The sequence below is a fragment of the Osmia bicornis genome, chromosome 1, assembly GCF_907164935.1.
Source record: "Osmia bicornis bicornis chromosome 1, iOsmBic2.1, whole genome shotgun sequence".
Taxonomy (NCBI): domain Eukaryota; kingdom Metazoa; phylum Arthropoda; class Insecta; order Hymenoptera; family Megachilidae; genus Osmia; species Osmia bicornis.
In genome coordinates this window covers 4,303,314-4,320,468 of record NC_060216.1, presented here as the reverse complement: position 1 = coordinate 4,320,468, position 17,155 = coordinate 4,303,314, and the positions used below count along the sequence as shown (strand labels likewise).

General features: G+C 37.7%; 1 protein-coding gene across 4 annotated transcripts in view; it reads left to right on the top strand.

The window, feature by feature from the left end:
* Nucleotides 1-17,155, top strand: part of LOC114880009 (regulator of G-protein signaling 9) — a 132,014-nt gene that overhangs the window by 68,687 nt on the left and 46,172 nt on the right. For all 4 annotated transcript variants that reach the window (XM_029195537.2, XM_029195536.2, XM_046285588.1 and 1 more), the window contains 4 exons: nt 218-393; nt 1,055-1,128; nt 8,757-8,886; nt 8,974-9,195. In XM_029195537.2, coding sequence (XP_029051370.1) covers nt 218-393; nt 1,055-1,128; nt 8,757-8,886; nt 8,974-9,195 — 602 coding nt within the window. The remainder of the gene's footprint in view (nt 1-217; nt 394-1,054; nt 1,129-8,756; nt 8,887-8,973; nt 9,196-17,155) is intronic.

The window sequence follows — 17,155 nt, the reverse complement described above, 5'->3', positions numbered from 1 at the left end:
CAGGGAGGGTAAGGGTTGAAATTGCTCATAGTCGTTCTTTAGGGAAAGAGCATTATGTGGTATAAATATCAACTGGAATTGTTGTTAGGGTCGATTCATCTTGCTTAACAGCCTAGATTCTTTGAAAATTTGATATAAAAATAACAGCTGTGTAACAATTTATTGCAATGTATTCGAAGGAATATTTACCACAAAATGTGCTTTTATTGAATACTAGGTGGCCCTGTTAAAGAATAGTTTAACTCGCACAAGAATAAAGGTGTCGGCTGCGATTGAAAACCTGAAGTCGTACTTTGAAACATACGTGGAATACGATGCAATGTTTGTACCGCCTCAACCTTCTAATCCATGGATCACCGACGATCAAACATTTTGGCAATTAAACAGTCCCCTGTTAGTATTGCAAACGTAACTATAATTTTTCCTACAACTATACAGGATGGACTACTTAAATGCGAACACTTAAATGCATATCTCTATTTACAAAAATACCGATGATCTTTAAGGGAAAGAAAAATCTTGCCGCTACATGTGTTCTTTAAAATAGTATAACTTTGTCCTGAAGGACTTTTTCCATAAAACCATAAATAATGGAAATATTTAGGTGTACTAATTTAACTAGTTCGCCTTGTATATGTATACGTGTGCTAGGGTGGTTCTTAAAATCCAACTTTTACAATATTATATGGTCTCTTAAATCCTCGGATAGCGGACCTTGAAGAGAGCGTTCATTTTAAATTAATTTAGTATGTCATATTGTCGTTTTCTTACACTTATTTTAAAGATTATTCTTCAAATAGGTGTATGAAACTTTTTAGTTTACAAATTATTCATTTAACTCTAGGTTAATACATATCCTTGTTTTATGTTCTGTAAGTTTGGGTCTGTATTTACCCAGACTTTGCTGTTCAAGGGTTAATTTTTTTTGTATATGTATATATTAAATAAGCACCAACTCAAGATATTCTTATATGTATTTTGTGATGTGCATGCCATGTTTCTCATGCAAATTCTATTTAAATTTCTTTTATTTATTGAATTTGTTTGTGGTCAGGGTGGAAGTTCCTACGGAGAAGAGGGTGAAACGTTGGGCATTGTCGATGGAAGAATTAATGTCGGATCCTACGGGTAAATAATTTTTAATTTTTAATTTTTAATTATATAGGTAGAAATGATTCAGATTAACGCGCCACTGATCAATATTTTGAAAATTAATTAATAAACTCTTGATTATTAACACGTTAACTGTTGCAATGAAAATAGACATTTGTTGTATGTATAATTCGTTGGCATAATTAGGATTCTTCTCTGTGGTAGGATAATTCGTTACGTAACCTCTTCGATTTGGCAGGTCGGTATTACAGTAGTTTTTTCGTTGGGCCTGATGGAGCCACTTGCGTGTTCTGTTACGACCTTGATAGGACTATTTCTTAGCTATCGTGCCATATGCATTTCGGAAGCGTGCGCGCAACACGATCTAGGAAGGCAACAGCGCCTCAAGTATTTTTACAAACACATTCAAACGCTCATCTCTCCAGAGCAGCCCTGAGCAACATGTTCCCCGCCGTCGCTACGTAACTCCCACTATGCGTCTGTCGATTCCCCCACTATTAACCACACCGTGTTCAGTTACCATGCTTTACCTCGTATGCCTCACACGGTTCGCACGACTGCGCATGATGGGAGGCGCGGAGAATAGGGTGGCCCTTATTTTTGGACTTCCAATTTTTTTTCGTCGCACCCCCTTAAATTTTAACACTTGATGAAACAATGATAATTGCAAAGTTTCAGCATGATTAAACAGAAGGAACCCGTGCCGCAATCGAGTTGAAGTTTTAAAATTTATACGATTTCATATTGACATCGAATGTATTCGTGTCATTTTGTTTTATATAGGAGGCAAATATTTTGTACTATAAATATAATTTTTTACATGTATAATTTTATCGTTAATTTTATGATTTTGAAAAATATACTAAAAATTGCTGAATCTTACCGCTAAAGTTAATGAGTCTTATTGCGTAGTTGCGGAAGTGGCTACCTCAAATACGAAAACCAATCTCCTATTCAGCTAGCCCTTAGAGTTCTTGTATAAAATAAATCAAATTAGACAATATATTCCGATATTAAAAAAATGTATAGTAGAAGCTCGCCATGATAGATATATAAAAAGGTTCCCGGCAGTGGTGAATATTACCACGTTTTACCTGATCAAGGTAATCACAGGTTTCTTGGTTTTTACCAGCAGAATATTTTAGAATCGATCGCGTTATATTGTTTGAGGGTGTTTTGTCATATTACCTGGTAAAGTCTCTGATGACAAAATGTATCTACTGTTAGTCACGGCAGTCATTTTTCATTCTGTTTTGTGAATTCGAAGTGTTAGTATCGTGAATTTAGTTTGAGAGTATAGTGGAACTGAAAAAATGGAAACCAGAAGCGTTGACAGGATATTTTTGTTGGGGCATGATGAAAGCCTAATTATTGGCTCCAAATTACCAAACAATGAACAAGTTTTGCGTGTTCTGTTTTGTAATGTGCGTAAAGTTAAACTGGAGCTCCGTCCACGCGCAGCCTTAGTGATTAAGGAAGCGGAAGTTTTCTGGGATAAAGCACGTATATCTACAAGAACAACGCGCCATAGCATCGATAAATTGTTAAAATTGCATATCAATTGGCGTTTGTTGCAAAAATCTCGAAAACGCCGGAATGAGATACAGGAAAGAAAGGAAAGAGATTTTCTTGATTCGTTGGATGACCTTTTTGACATTGCTCACTTTGGCGCATTAAATACTATTAAAATCGAAGAAGATAAACTTTTTCTACTCAATCAGCGACAAAAAGCACGACCAGGGCTAATGCTTGGTGCTGACAAAAATATAATGGAGAAGGAAAAGCGACAAGCAGTTCGGCTTTAGCAAGAAGAGTTCCGAAAAGAACGATTTGAAACCATGATGGAAGTGCAAGGTATGACATATTTTTAATAAACTTTTTCTGTTGGTCTATGCATTCTATATCTTATTTATGTATCTGCATTATAGAAGAAACAGAACTACAGTCTTCATCAAGTAGTGGGACAGAAAATATTGTACACGATGCTGAATTTCTTAATGAGCCTGGTCCAAGTAACTGACAAACTTGTGGCAGTGTTAGACAAGTGTAAAATAAGCGATCGTGATGCAGTTCGCATTATAATTACTACTGCTGAAGCTCTGCACAACTATTTAGATGAGCTCATAATTAATCGATCTTCGATACAACGCTGTCGACATCGTCTTCGTGCAGAACGTACCAGAAAACAACGGGAAGCATTTCAGCTAAATTTACCATTGACGGTTACTGTTCATTGGGACGCAAAAATGTTGCCATCCGGAAGAAATATGGAAAACATAAATAGATTGCCGGTTATAATTACGTACGATAACATGGAAAAACTTTTAGGAATCCCAGCGATTCCAAATAGTAGTGGCAAGGAACAAGCGTCAGTAATTTACAATTTATTACAAGATTGGGACCTAACAGACAGAGTATAAGCTCTCTGCTGTGACACCACATCTTTGAATACAGGACGACTGCAAGGAGCTTGTGTTCTGTTAGAGCAACTGTTAGAATGAGATTTATTATACAGGGTGTCCCAGAACTGGGGTAGGAGCCGAAGAGGGATGATTGGTGAGGTCATTCTGAACAACTTTTTCCTTTGCCAAAATGTTGGTAAAGGCTTCGTTTTCGAGTTATTAACGAAAAACACTGGCCAATCAGAGCGCGCCGTTAGTGCGGGCCGAATCACGAGAGTGTTGGGTATGCTCTGCGCGGTCGTGATCAAGTGCATCGGCACTACGTCGGTATAATAGGATTCGTTGGGCAAAAGTTGTATCGAATAATGAATTAAAAAAAGAAAGAAATAATAGCATCGAATTATTGATTGCTCATCAACAACGAATCCTATTACACCAACGTGGTGCCGATGCACTTGATCACGACCACGGTTTGAACGCAGAGCATACCCAACACTCTCGTGGTTCGGCCCGCGCTAAGGGCGCGCTCTGATTGGCCACTGTTTTTCGTTAATAACTCGAAAACGAAGCCTTATACAACATTTTGGCAAAGGAAAAAGTTGTTTAGAATGATCTCAGCAATCATCCCTCTTCGGCTCCTACCTCAGTTCTGGGACACCCTGTATGTTCCCTGCCGTCATCATATTTATGAAATAATTTTAAGAAGTGTGTTTGAGGAAAAACTTAGCAAATCATCCGATCCTGAAACACCTCTTTTTAAAAAATTTCAGAAAGCTTGGCCTAATATTAATATATTAAATTTTAAATCAAGTATAGGAGACAGTTATGTTCATGGAAAGCTCCAAGATATACAAGAAAAATTAAACTTCTGCTTGTACAACTTAGAGCAAAAGTAGCCACGAGATGACTATAAAGAATTTTTGGAGTTGGTGATAGTTTTTCTTGGTGGATCTCTTCCACGAGGACATACTTTTCGTATTCCTGGAGCTATCCATCATGCTAGATGGATAGCTAAGGCAATTTACGTGCTAAAAATATATTTATTCCGCAAACAATTTTCATTTGGCAGTAACGAAATAGTAGGGATTAATAATATATGTATTTTTTTAGCTAATTTATACATTCAAGCCTGGTTTAATGCACCAATTCCTGTAAAAGCACCATTGCAAGATCTCAAATTCCTACAAAATTTATACTCGTATTCTACAGTTGATAATAATATTAGTAGAATAGCAATACGCAAATTTTGCGGCCATTTATGGTACTTTGCACCAGAGAATGTGGCATTATCCTTTTTCGATGAAATAATACCGTTGGACACAAAAAGGAGGATGATTGAGGCCCTAAAAAATGTGAATCTGGAAAGTTAATACTTCCGGAAAACATACAAAATTATGTAGATATGAATATTGATAGCTTCATTTCTACTGAATCTAAAAAATGGTTTAATAGGTACAATATACCTACAGATTTCTTAGAAAAAGACCCTTCATTGTGGAAGAATGATATTTCATATCAAAAAGGTTTACAAATTGCAACACATTTAAAAGTGGTAAACGATACCGCTGAACGTGGTGTTAAACTTATATCTGAATATAATAATATGCTGACTAAAAATAAGGGAAGAAACACAATACATTTCACAAATAATTGAGGATTATAAAAGACTTTATCCTGATATAAGCAAATCTACATTAACACAGAATATATATTAAAAACTACGTACAGTTTAATAATCGGCTAATTTATTCAATATATCACATATAACTTAAATTTCAATAAAGAATACTTTGTTTATAACTATTTAAAAAAGATTCATTTATAAGTGCTAGTACAATCAAGATTATTAGAAAATTTACCAACCGTTGAACAAATTGTATACAGCTCCCAGTCACATTATCCGGTGGCTCAAACGCTACGTTACATATCAAGTTTAACGCTAAAATTTAATAATTTTGTGTGTATTGTTAAAAGCCGAATACACATGCTAGTATTAAACGTGTAAAAACTATATTTTCATTACAAAATAGTCACTGATACTTTCAAAATAAAGAGCCCCAGACATATCCGGTGTTAACCTGAAATCGTACAAATTTTAAGACTTCAACTCGATTGCGGCACGGGTTCCTGTTATCCAATCATGTTGAAACTTTGCAATTATCATTTTTTCATCAAATGTCAACATTTTAGGGGGTGTGACCATGAAAAAGTCGAAAAAAAAATTGGGAGCTCTATAACTAAGAGCCCCTGCAGACTGCAGACTTTCTATCGGCCGATAGTTTGATCGGGATCTTAATCAGTATGAAGATGTCTGCAAGTACGCATATTACAACGATTCTGTATCGGCCGATAAATAAGTTTGATGGGCTACACGATTGCATTCAAACTAAACTATCCATCTCTTTCCACCCTGTTTCTTCTTTCACCAACCCGAGTATTTAGTTGGCCCAGTGTGCGCGTTAACAGGCCAACACGACCAAACTATCGGCCGATAGAAAGTCTGCAGTCTGCGGGGGCTCTAAGGGCCACCCTAGCGGAGAAATAGAGAGGGAGGTCGTATGTGGCTCACGAGCCGCGAGTCGCCCAGGACTGCTCCAAAGGCATCGCGATGATACGGCTAAAGAATGAAAGCGAAATATTGGCGCGTGTTTAGAGTGAGATGAACGGTGATCATGCTATCCTTCTTTCAACCCAAATGATAGAATTGTCCCGCTCCGGTAAATTCTGACTGACCAAACGCGTGGAATTTATATTACGCACCGTAGCACACCTCGCTGCTGAGAAATATATGTCTACTCTGAAGAATCGAAGGAACGTGCAATCTGAGAATTTGTTTTAGAAAAAGTTATTAACTTCTTTAAATAAATGTCTTTTAATTAATAAAAGTATACAGGATACGTCATGCAATTGGGACGGGTTATATCTTGAATTTGGTTAGAGATAATTCTATTTAAATAAAAAGTGCATCTGCATTTTTTTAGTGCATTGTTGCATTCACGAAGAAAATGAAGTCACAGAAAAATAGACATTATCATACCATTCAACTTTTACATCAAAAAGATATAACTCGTTCCAATTGCGTGATGCACCTTGTGTTTTCAGAAACCTATAGTAACTTTGTTTTTGGAAACTAATAAAAAATACAGACGAGTATTAATCAATAGTCTGAATGAATGCAAATAATTTAAATAAATAAATACCTCACATACAACTTATGTAAACATTTGCAAAATTATTACAAAGAGGAGGTATATTCTTCTCTTGTTATACCTTCTCATTGAACGAGGTTTCTTATAGGGCGCTGTGGAAAATCCAGGCGTGCGTTAGTCAAAAAAGGGGCAATCGCAACATTCAGAATGAGAGAAGGACACCACGACTGTAGTGCATCTCACTCAGCGTTCGGGCGTTGTTGGCTTTTTCGCTTGCCTTCGCTGACACAGTCGAGTGACGTAACCAAGCTAACGCCTGATTTTGGCTACGATTCCAAATCGACAGCCTTCTTAGTTAGACGCCACCTTATAACTACTAGCTGAACTGAATTTGTTACGTGACTTGTTCTGTGTTATTCACAAAATGGCAAAACTCGTCTGTGGGAATGCAATCACGATTTTTCGTTTTTCATCCTTATATGAGAATATTTGAGGCTGGGTGAGGGCTCATTCGAAAGAGGAAATTTCAGTGCAGTGCGCTCTGGTCATCGCTTGAGTCACAAAACTCTTTTAGTGACCTAAAAATACTTGGATTCTGCAGGTATATTTTATCGTATTTTTGCTCTACTTTGGACACTCATATTATTAGATATTAACAAAATCTCGTTGCATCATGACCAGAACGCGCGGCATTGAACCTTTCTTTTTCGAATGAGCCCTCACCCAGCCTCAAATATTCTCATATAAGGATGAAAAACGAAAAATCCCGGACCCCATTTTAGGCCCATTTTTGCCGGTATTGTCTACCCCCTTAACAGTATCAAACGTTTAATATTGTTTAACTCTAACTTAATTCTTTTTATTTCCAATTTCACGTAACACGATAAAATATTGTAAAATTTTGGAATTTTAATTTTTAGAATATCCGAATTCTTAGAATTTTAGAATGTGAAAATTTGAGTTATTGGAATTCTAAAATTTTTTACGCTTGAAATTGTGAATTTTGGAACTTTTGAATACTACAACTTTGGAGTTCTAAAATTCTTACATTTTTGAATTTTATAATTTCCGAAGTTTTAAATTTAAAATTCTGAGTTTTCGGAATTCTAAAATTTTTAAAATTCTGAATTTCTTGAATTTTAGAACTTTAGAATTTCAATCTTATAATTTTAGAATTTTAGAATGATGAAGCCTCCGGTAGAGATACCGAGTTACGTCCACAAACATATTGAAACTTCAGTTGTTAACTTTTAGAAAACTCAGTAAATAATTCTTGATATACAGGGTGGTCCACGGAACGTGTGCACCTTTATAACTTCCAAAATACGCGTTGCACGAAAACATGTTATACAGGGTGTTCCACGTAACACTTTTCACGATTTTTCAAGTACTTGCGATAATCTAACAAAAAAATATTTTTACTAAAAGTTTATCAGTTTTCGATTGACTATACATTCCAATAAAAAAAAGTTTAACAAAAATTTTCTTTCCGTAATTGTCAAAGTCACCTACAATTTTTTAAATGACACTTTATATTTTTGACAATATGGTATTATAGCCCGTATCAGGGCGAATTCAACGACCTAGTACACCATGACCTTTGGATAACCTTGAGGGCAAGGAAATGAAAACTTCAAGAAAAAATGACAATCTGCTTGAATGGGTGATAGTAACTTGTATTTATTACTTCAAATCTCCGAAACGCCTCCACCTGTGAAAAAAATTAATACACTGCATAGTGTACCCTTTTAAACCATGTAACTTTTGTATATAACATTTTTTCGTGCAGCGCGTAGTTTGGAAGTTATAAAGGTGCACACGTTGCGTGGACCACCCTGTATACTGTCCACTGATGACAAGAAGTCTTACCAGAATAACGCAGTCTGATTTGTCATGCCCCTCACCAGCTTACACATACTTTCGGTAGCGACGTATGATTAGTCGACGCGGTCGCACCTGCTAAGTACGCTCATGTAAATCTAAGGGGTCTGTCGATGTGTGCATAGTACCCCCTCTTGCCCCGGTATCGTCCCGCGAGACTTCTTGTGATCGCAGGAGAGTATGTACTTTAATTTTTTGTTATGTGTCTTAGGTTTGCAAGAATTTACGAATTATTTGAGAAAAGAATACAGTCACGAAAACATACGATTTTGGTTGGCGGTTAAAGACTTAAGGCACAGCTTTCAAGCACAAATATCTGACAAAGTCAACGAAATCTTCAAGTACGTATAATAGAAATATATATTATAGTTTATAATTGAATGACAGATAAAACTTGACACAAAAAGCTATTTCTGTTGTTTGCTTAGAGAATTCCTGGCACCTGGAGCCCCTTGCGAGATCAACATAGACGGGAAAACAATGGAAAAAGTTCATCAAGAAATGAAAAATCCAAATCGATTTACATTTGATTCTGCCGCTGAACATGTGTATACCTTACTTCTGAAAAAGGATTGTTATCCTAGATTTATTCGCTCTGATCAGTATCGAAATCTTTTAGCTGCTGGTGTGCAACCATTACAAAAGAGAAGGTACGTTGTTTCTTTCGTTTTCAATATTTTCTTTAATCCAATAACGACGATAAGCGTATCAGTATACTCTTCACATGGGCAAGGAAGACAAATCTAGTTGCGGGAAAGGGATAAGTATATCAGCCATATTGCTTAGGTAACATTCTAGTTCTCTGATTGGTTGCTTCGCTAATTGTCTCAGCAAATCCGAAGCAAAAGAACGCGCGCGTAAATCCAAATGCATTTCGATTATTTTTCGTAATAAATGAATTACAAGTTTATTATGTGAATATGTAGAACTAAATTGCGTGTAATGAACTTATATTTACCTTTCTATTCAGTTTTCAAAAAATCTAGATGTGTAAAAATAGACAATCGATGATTCTCTTGCAACTATGGACTTTCAACATTCATAAAACAGTAAAAATGGCACACTCATTAAAACTTTTAAGAATTTTAATTTTTCTTACCCAATATGTTATACGTGAGTTTGTTTTAAATATTCAAGTAATAAATCTGTAATTCAGTGTTGGAATAATATTATAATGTGTATACAAAAACGAATCTCTATGTTGAGGGACACTAACCATCAGACAAAGGCCTAGCTCTGTCACCAGAGTCGATAGGTTTCAAGCCGTACCAGACCTAAGGGTCTGGGGAAATAAACACATTGAAGGCCCGGGGCCGTTATTTTTCTTTCTGAAAGTGGGCGCTAGTTTTCTGCGTGCATTTTCAGGAGGTTTCATTCCTTGCTCGTTCACAGCACAGTAAAGACGTTCTTCCAAGCTTTTAAAATAAATATCGTGTTTAATAGAATTGCTGAGTTTTATTAAACTAATCCCATAATCCAATATTCAGTTATTACAAAAAATTTTTATATAGTTAAGCTAGAGCTTGTCCGTGGGAACAGTTACAAACAGTGATGCGTAGTGTGGAATTTCTGGCATATGCGTACTATGAAAGTACCGTGCGGAACTTACGAGTTCGCCGAGTTGGGCAGACTGCGAGAATTTAAGACGTTCGCTCGCACCACCTATCCCCTCTTTTACGTTCTCGCAGGCCTATTAATAGAATCGTAGGCAGACGCACTGACATAGTTTTAGGATAGTGATTCCACTATATCCGATGGTGTTTAAGGTTAAGTAAAAAAATTCATGTCTACGCTAATGCCTTGAACCGCTCGCTCAGTGTAACTGCATCTAACTCACTTTCGATACGTCGTTTCCACTTTCCTTGTCTTACATCGAATTAGTAGTTGTGATCCTATCTGCCAATACCGAAAATACGTGTGACAGATGGTTACTTAAAAGCAGGAGTGGGTCAGCGGCCAATCATTACGCAGTACCGACCAATTCGGCAAACTCGTCGTTGCTAGTTCCGTCTCAATGACGTATGTACTGTTCGGAGATCGTAAGTTGCCGTCCAATCAAATTCGTTGACCTGCCTTCAGTCATACGTACAGGGTGTAAAAAAATTAAATGTCACGACCTATATGGGGTGATTCTACACCTCTGGATCGGTGGAGATCTGTCAAAGAAAGCGACCGCAAAATTGACCTTGACCCCTAATTTCAAGGTCAAACTTTTTTATTGGCTTATCGTATAGTGCTCATCGAGGGGATAAAAAGTCTGAAAGGAACCATGTGCCGGAAATCAACCCTTCTCCTAGAAAAAAGCCGTCAAAGTTTCCATATACGTTAATGCATTAAACGTTGAGTCGCCCGGTACCCCTCTCCAGTGATCTTGGCGCGTCAGTCTCGTGTATCGCTCGAATTTCATGGTATAGGACAATTCTTGAATTTCAATCACAATGCCAGCATATAGGAAGGGTAAATTCTAAGAGAGCATATTTAAAAAGACAAAATAACTACTGCGTGTAAAAGAACATAAAAATGAATTTAATTCACTGAAGTTTTGCACTTCGAATATAAACGCAAGATAAATGTTTAGTTTTATCATTTCACAGTTCGTTAACACATCGCAGATATGCAGTTAATGCATCAGTTAATTATTACGCAAAGGACTGCATCAAATATTTATTATCTTATTATATTTATTATTATATTACTTATTATTATTATTATCTTATATTATATATTATTATTTTATATAATTATTTTATATTATATTTTTATTATTATTGTATTACTTTTATTATTGTTATTTATATATTATATTACTTATCATACTTGTATCATATCATATTATATTATATTACGAATGTTTCGATTAAATTCATTTTTATTTTCATTTAAACGCGGTAGTTATTTTGTCTTTTTAAATATGCTCTCTTAGAATTTACCCTTCCTATATGCTGGCATTGTGATTGAAATTCAAGAATTGTCCTATACCATGAAATTCGAGCGATACATGAGACTGACGCGCCAAGATCACTGGAGAGGGGTACCGGGCGAATCAACGTTTAATGCATTAACGTATATGGAAACTTTGACGGCTTTTTTCTAGGAGAAGGGTTGATTTCCGGCACATGGTTCCTTTCAGACTTTTTATCCCCTCGATGAGTACTATACGATAAGCCAATAAAAAAGTTTGACCTTGAAATTAGGAGTCAAGGTCAATTTTGCGGTCGCTTTCTTTGACAGATCTCCACCGATCCAGAGGTGTAGAATCACCCCATATAGGTCGTGACATTTAATTTTTTTACACCCTGTACCTATTATGTTTATTGCCCGAGGCCCTTACATTCACAAATCTATCACGTGACGAACGTTGCTAAGGACAAACATTGAAACAAAATGAGATGAAGCGATAGCGAGCGACGATTCGGATGCATTGACGTAGACGTAGATTCGGGGTTTACATTATTAAGAAAACAAGAGAGCTTTTACACTTTCCATAATGTAATTTCCATAAATTTTGTATAATAACAACTGTTGTCAAGAACAGGTATTATAAAAAGTCCATTAATATCCAAAAAAATCGCATGTTTATATAGTTAAATGTACCCCCCGCGAATATGGAAATTTTACACCTATGCAATGTGACCGCTGACTTCTCAAGTTGCGGGATCTTGGAGGGGATTAGGTGGAGCCAACGGTACCCTTGCCCCTCTGTCGTTCAATTTTTAGGTGTTCGGCAACTTACGATCTCCGAATAGTATTTACTATTCTTCGATCACAAGAAGTCTCCCGGAACGGTACTGGGACAATGGGAGCCCTTCGTTTGTTCCGTCAGTTCCCCACCTTTTGACACTTTCGTAACCTCAAGGTTTAGATTTCTAACGTCAAACGATATATAGTCAGAAGATTTTTGTACATACGGAGTATGTACATGAATGATCATCTTCCTCGATCTACCGTTATTATACAGGGTGTTCCAGAAATAGTGAGAATCCCTTCGAGGGATGATTGTTGAGATGATTCTAAACAACTTTTTCCTTCGCCAAGATCTTGGTTAAGGTTTCATTTTTGAATTATTAACGAAGAACACTGTCCAATTAGAGCGCGTGTAGAGCGCAAACTGAACCGCGAGAGTGTTAGCTGTTGATTACGTTCGAACGGTGGTCGTGAACAAGTGCGGCGACACCACATTAGTACAATCGGTGGCTTCATTTTCGAGATATAAGCAATTGAAAATTGGAATATCAAATTTCGAAGCGTGTGCTTCATCTTCGAACAACTGATAGATGAACAGGTAGATAAGGCATGGGCACCAAGTAGTAAGTGGAACGGGCTCTCCAGCGTTCCGGAGCTTAGTGGCGAGCTCAAAGGGGAGCGTGAATCGAACCAAGCGGCGGAGAGGTTATCCCCACTCTCCAATGTCTCGATGTCACACAGCCTAACCGTGTTTGACTGACGTTCTCTGTTGAATGATTCGGCGCGTCGCCCCTCCAACGCATCCCCGCCATCGCGAGAGAGCTTTAAGTAGAACAAATAGCAGCTCCCAAATAGGCCCCTGAGCGGTTTTCGTGCCGATGCCTGAAGTAGACCATTCTCCAGTGTCCAGGGTAAGCGTCCGGCCAAAGAGATAGGTGAAAAGATAAGGACGCACATTTGCCTAGTCTTGAGGACAACGACCCATTTATGGTTTTAAAGTACTAGACAGATGTGCATCCTTGTCGTTTCGCGTCTCTCTTTGTTCGGACACTGACCCAGGCTCTGCTCAGCTGTCAGCTGTGTGAAGGCGAAACACGCGCTTTGAAAGTTGATATTCCAATTTTTAATTGCTTATATCTCGAAAACGAAGTCGCAGATTATGCCGCTGTGATGCTATCGAGTGATGTCTGTAATATTACCTACGCATGCGCACGCAGCTCTCCAGTGAGAAAAAAATCCCACAACTACGAATCACTGGTTACATGCTCGGGAGCACTTGAGTGCCTTGCGAGCAATTTCTTGTGCATGTTTGAAATCGAAGGTTCAAAATCTAGTAAATATTATCCATTTGTTAGATTCTAAGCATTTCGTCCTGGGCCACTACAGAGTCCTAGAGATAAGTCTTATAACGGACCCTCGCCTCAGCCAGTGACAAAAAATGGAAACAAAGCATATATGTATACAGGGTGTTCCAGAACTCCTTTTGGTCCCGAGAAGGGGTGGCAGCTGGGGTGATTCTGAACAACTTTTTCCTTTGCGAAAAAGTTGTTTGAAGCTTCGTTTTTGAATTATTAAGAAAAAACACTGACCAATCCAAGCTCGTATAGCGCGCGGATTCAGAGACGGCAGCGTCGGCTACAAAAGCGGGGCTTGACGTAGGTCGCGAACGAACGACTCGGCACCCCGTTGGCATAGCACAATAAAAAAATTGAACTGGTTGAACATTTTTAGTTGTCTATGTGCGTCGACCGCATGCGTCTGTGTTCGGCGGATGTGCTTATTCGATTTTTTCTATTGAATGTACGCGTTTTAAAAGAATATACCAACAATAAAAATCGGACAAGCTCGTCCGCCGAACACTGACGCATGCAATCGACGCGCATAGGAAAGTACACCGCAGGAGGTTGCTCGGTCGGACTTCGTACATCATAGAGGCTCTAAAAAGAATCAATTGTGTACGTGTGAGTATTTAGTAATGAGTGTAATCTACGGTGACCATACAGTAAAACTTGGATATATGCAACAAACATTGGGACCCAGGCGTTGCATATATCCAGTCGAGGTGTCGAATCTCGGGTTACACGCGACGAGCAGCCAAGCGTGAACGTAGAAAAGGACAGACAGTGGTGGAAAGAGAGAGGTCCGATGATCAAAGGAAAGAGCCGAAACGTATCGATGTGACTAATACTAATTCAACTATAAAACTTTTTTATTTTTGACTTTTTTTTAATGAAACTTTTACTAACGCATTGGTGAAATTTTTCTGATTAAAATGATACCAAACACGATATAGTTTGAATTATAATTACTTGCTAAAATTGATGTTAAAAGTTGGCGAAAAGCAAAGGAGGATTGGAAATGAAAACCGGTTGCGGCGTCGACTCGGGTTTCAAACGTTGCATATATCCAAGCAAGGTGTCGATTCTGGGCATTTAAACGTTGCATATATCCAAGCGAGGTGTCGATTCTGGTCATTTAATGTTGCATATATCCAGTCTTGGTGTCGATTCTGCGTCCGTACAAATCGTTTGTACCGTGCCGCGTTACCTATTCTACGTTCGTACACAACATGCGACGTGTTGCATGTTGCATGTTGCGTGTTTGATGTATCTTTGGTGTACGGCCTGCCTTATACATATGTAGCCAAATCATATCGTGTTTGGTACCATTTTAATCAGAAAAATCTCACAAATGCGTTAATAAAAGTTTCATTAAGAAAAAGTTAAAAATAAAAAAGTTTTATCGTTCAATTATTAGTCACACCGATATTACGGTCGGATCATATTACACGGTTTCCTTGCCGAGCGGCTCGATTCGGCTTAGGGGGATCCCCCCAAGTGGAGGGGATAGCGATGTTGCATATATCCAGACAAACTTTTGTTGCATATATCCAGGTTTTACTGTACTTCAATATGTCCTCCATCATTGAGAATACATTTCTGTAACTTGTGTTGGAATTGCTTTTCCACCTTCGTTACCATTTCAGGTATTACTTTTGCACATGCCCTACTTATACGTTGACGTAATTCTATTACATTTTCAATTGGAATACGATAAATTATTTGTTTCAAATACTCCCGCAGGAAGTAATCGCACAGCAAACAGTCTGGCAATTTCGGCGGCCATGGTACTGGCCCGCCACGTTCAATCCATCTATTTTGAAAGTTTTCATGTAGCCAATTTTTGACTGTTGACATGTGATGCTGGGTGCTTCATATACTTCTTCTTTATTCTAATTAAATATTATCCAAAATATCAGTTAAGTATGTTTCCAAAAAATGTAAATATTTTTGACCATTGACTCTTCCATTAAAAAGAAAAGGACCTACTAATTTTCGATTGAATACTCCGTACCATACCATCATCGAGTCTCGATACAGTAAAACTTGGATAAATGCAACCAAGATTGGGACCCAGTGGTTGCATTTATCCAAGCGAGGTGTCGATTCTGGTCATTTAATGTTGCATATATCCAGTCTTGGTGTCGATTCTGCGTCCGTACAAATCGTTTGTACCGTGCCGCGTTACCTATTCTACGTTCGTACACAACATGCGACGTGTTGCATGTTGCATGTTGCGTGTTTGATGTATCTTTGGTGTACGGCCTGCCTTATACATATGTAGCCAAATCATATCGTGTTTGGTACCATTTTAATCAGAAAAATCTCACAAATGCGTTAATAAAAGTTTCATTAAGAAAAAGTTAAAAATAAAAAAGTTTTATCGTTCAATTATTAGTCACACCGATATTACGGTCGGATCATATTACACGGTTTCCTTGCCGAGCGGCTCGATTCGGCTTAGGGGGATCCCCCCAAGTGGAGGGGATAGCGATGTTGCATATATCCAGACAAACTTTTGTTGCATATATCCAGGTTTTACTGTACTTCAATATGTCCTCCATCATTGAGAATACATTTCTGTAACTTGTGTTGGAATTGCTTTTCCACCTTCGTTACCATTTCAGGTATTACTTTTGCACATGCCCTACTTATACGTTGACGTAATTCTATTACATTTTCAATTGGAATACGATAAATTATTTGTTTCAAATACTCCCGCAGCAGGTAATCGCACAGCAAACAGTCTGGCAATTTCGGCGGCCATGGTACTGGCCCGCCACGTTCAATCCATCTATTTTGAAAGTTTTCATGTAGCCAATTTTTGACTGTTGACATGTGATGCTGGGTGCTTCATATACTTCTTCTTTATTCTAATTAAATATTATCCAAAATATCAGTTAAGTATGTTTCCAAAAAATGTAAATATTTTTGACCATTGACTCTTCCATTAAAAAGAAAAGGACCTACTAATTTTCGATTGAATACTCCGTACCATACCATCATCGAGTCTCGATACAGTAAAACTTGGATAAATGCAACCAAGATTGGGACCCAGTGGTTGCATTTATCCAAGCGAGGTGTCGAATCTCGGGTTACACGGGACGACCAGCCAAGCGTGAACGTAGAAAGGGACAGACAGTGGCGGAAAGAGAGAGGTCCGATGATCAAAGGAAAGAGCCGAAACGTATCGGTGTGACTAATACTAATTGAAGTATAAAACTTTTTTATTTTTGACTTTTTTTTATTGAAACTTTTACTAACGCATTGGTGAAATTTTTCTGATTAAAATGGTACCAAACACGATATAGTTTCAATTATAATTACTTGCTAAAATTGATGTTAAAGGTTGGCGAAAAGCAACAGAGATCGAAATCAAAACCAGTCGCGGTGTCGGTTCTGGTTTCAAAGGTTTCATTTATCCAGGCAAAGTGTCGATACTGGGCATTTAATGTTGCATTTATCCAAGCGAGGTGTCGATTCTGGGCATTTAATGTTGCATTTATCCAAGCGAAGTGTCGATTCTGGGCATTTAATGTTGCATTTATCCAAGCGAGGTGTCGATTCTGCGTCTGTACACATGTTT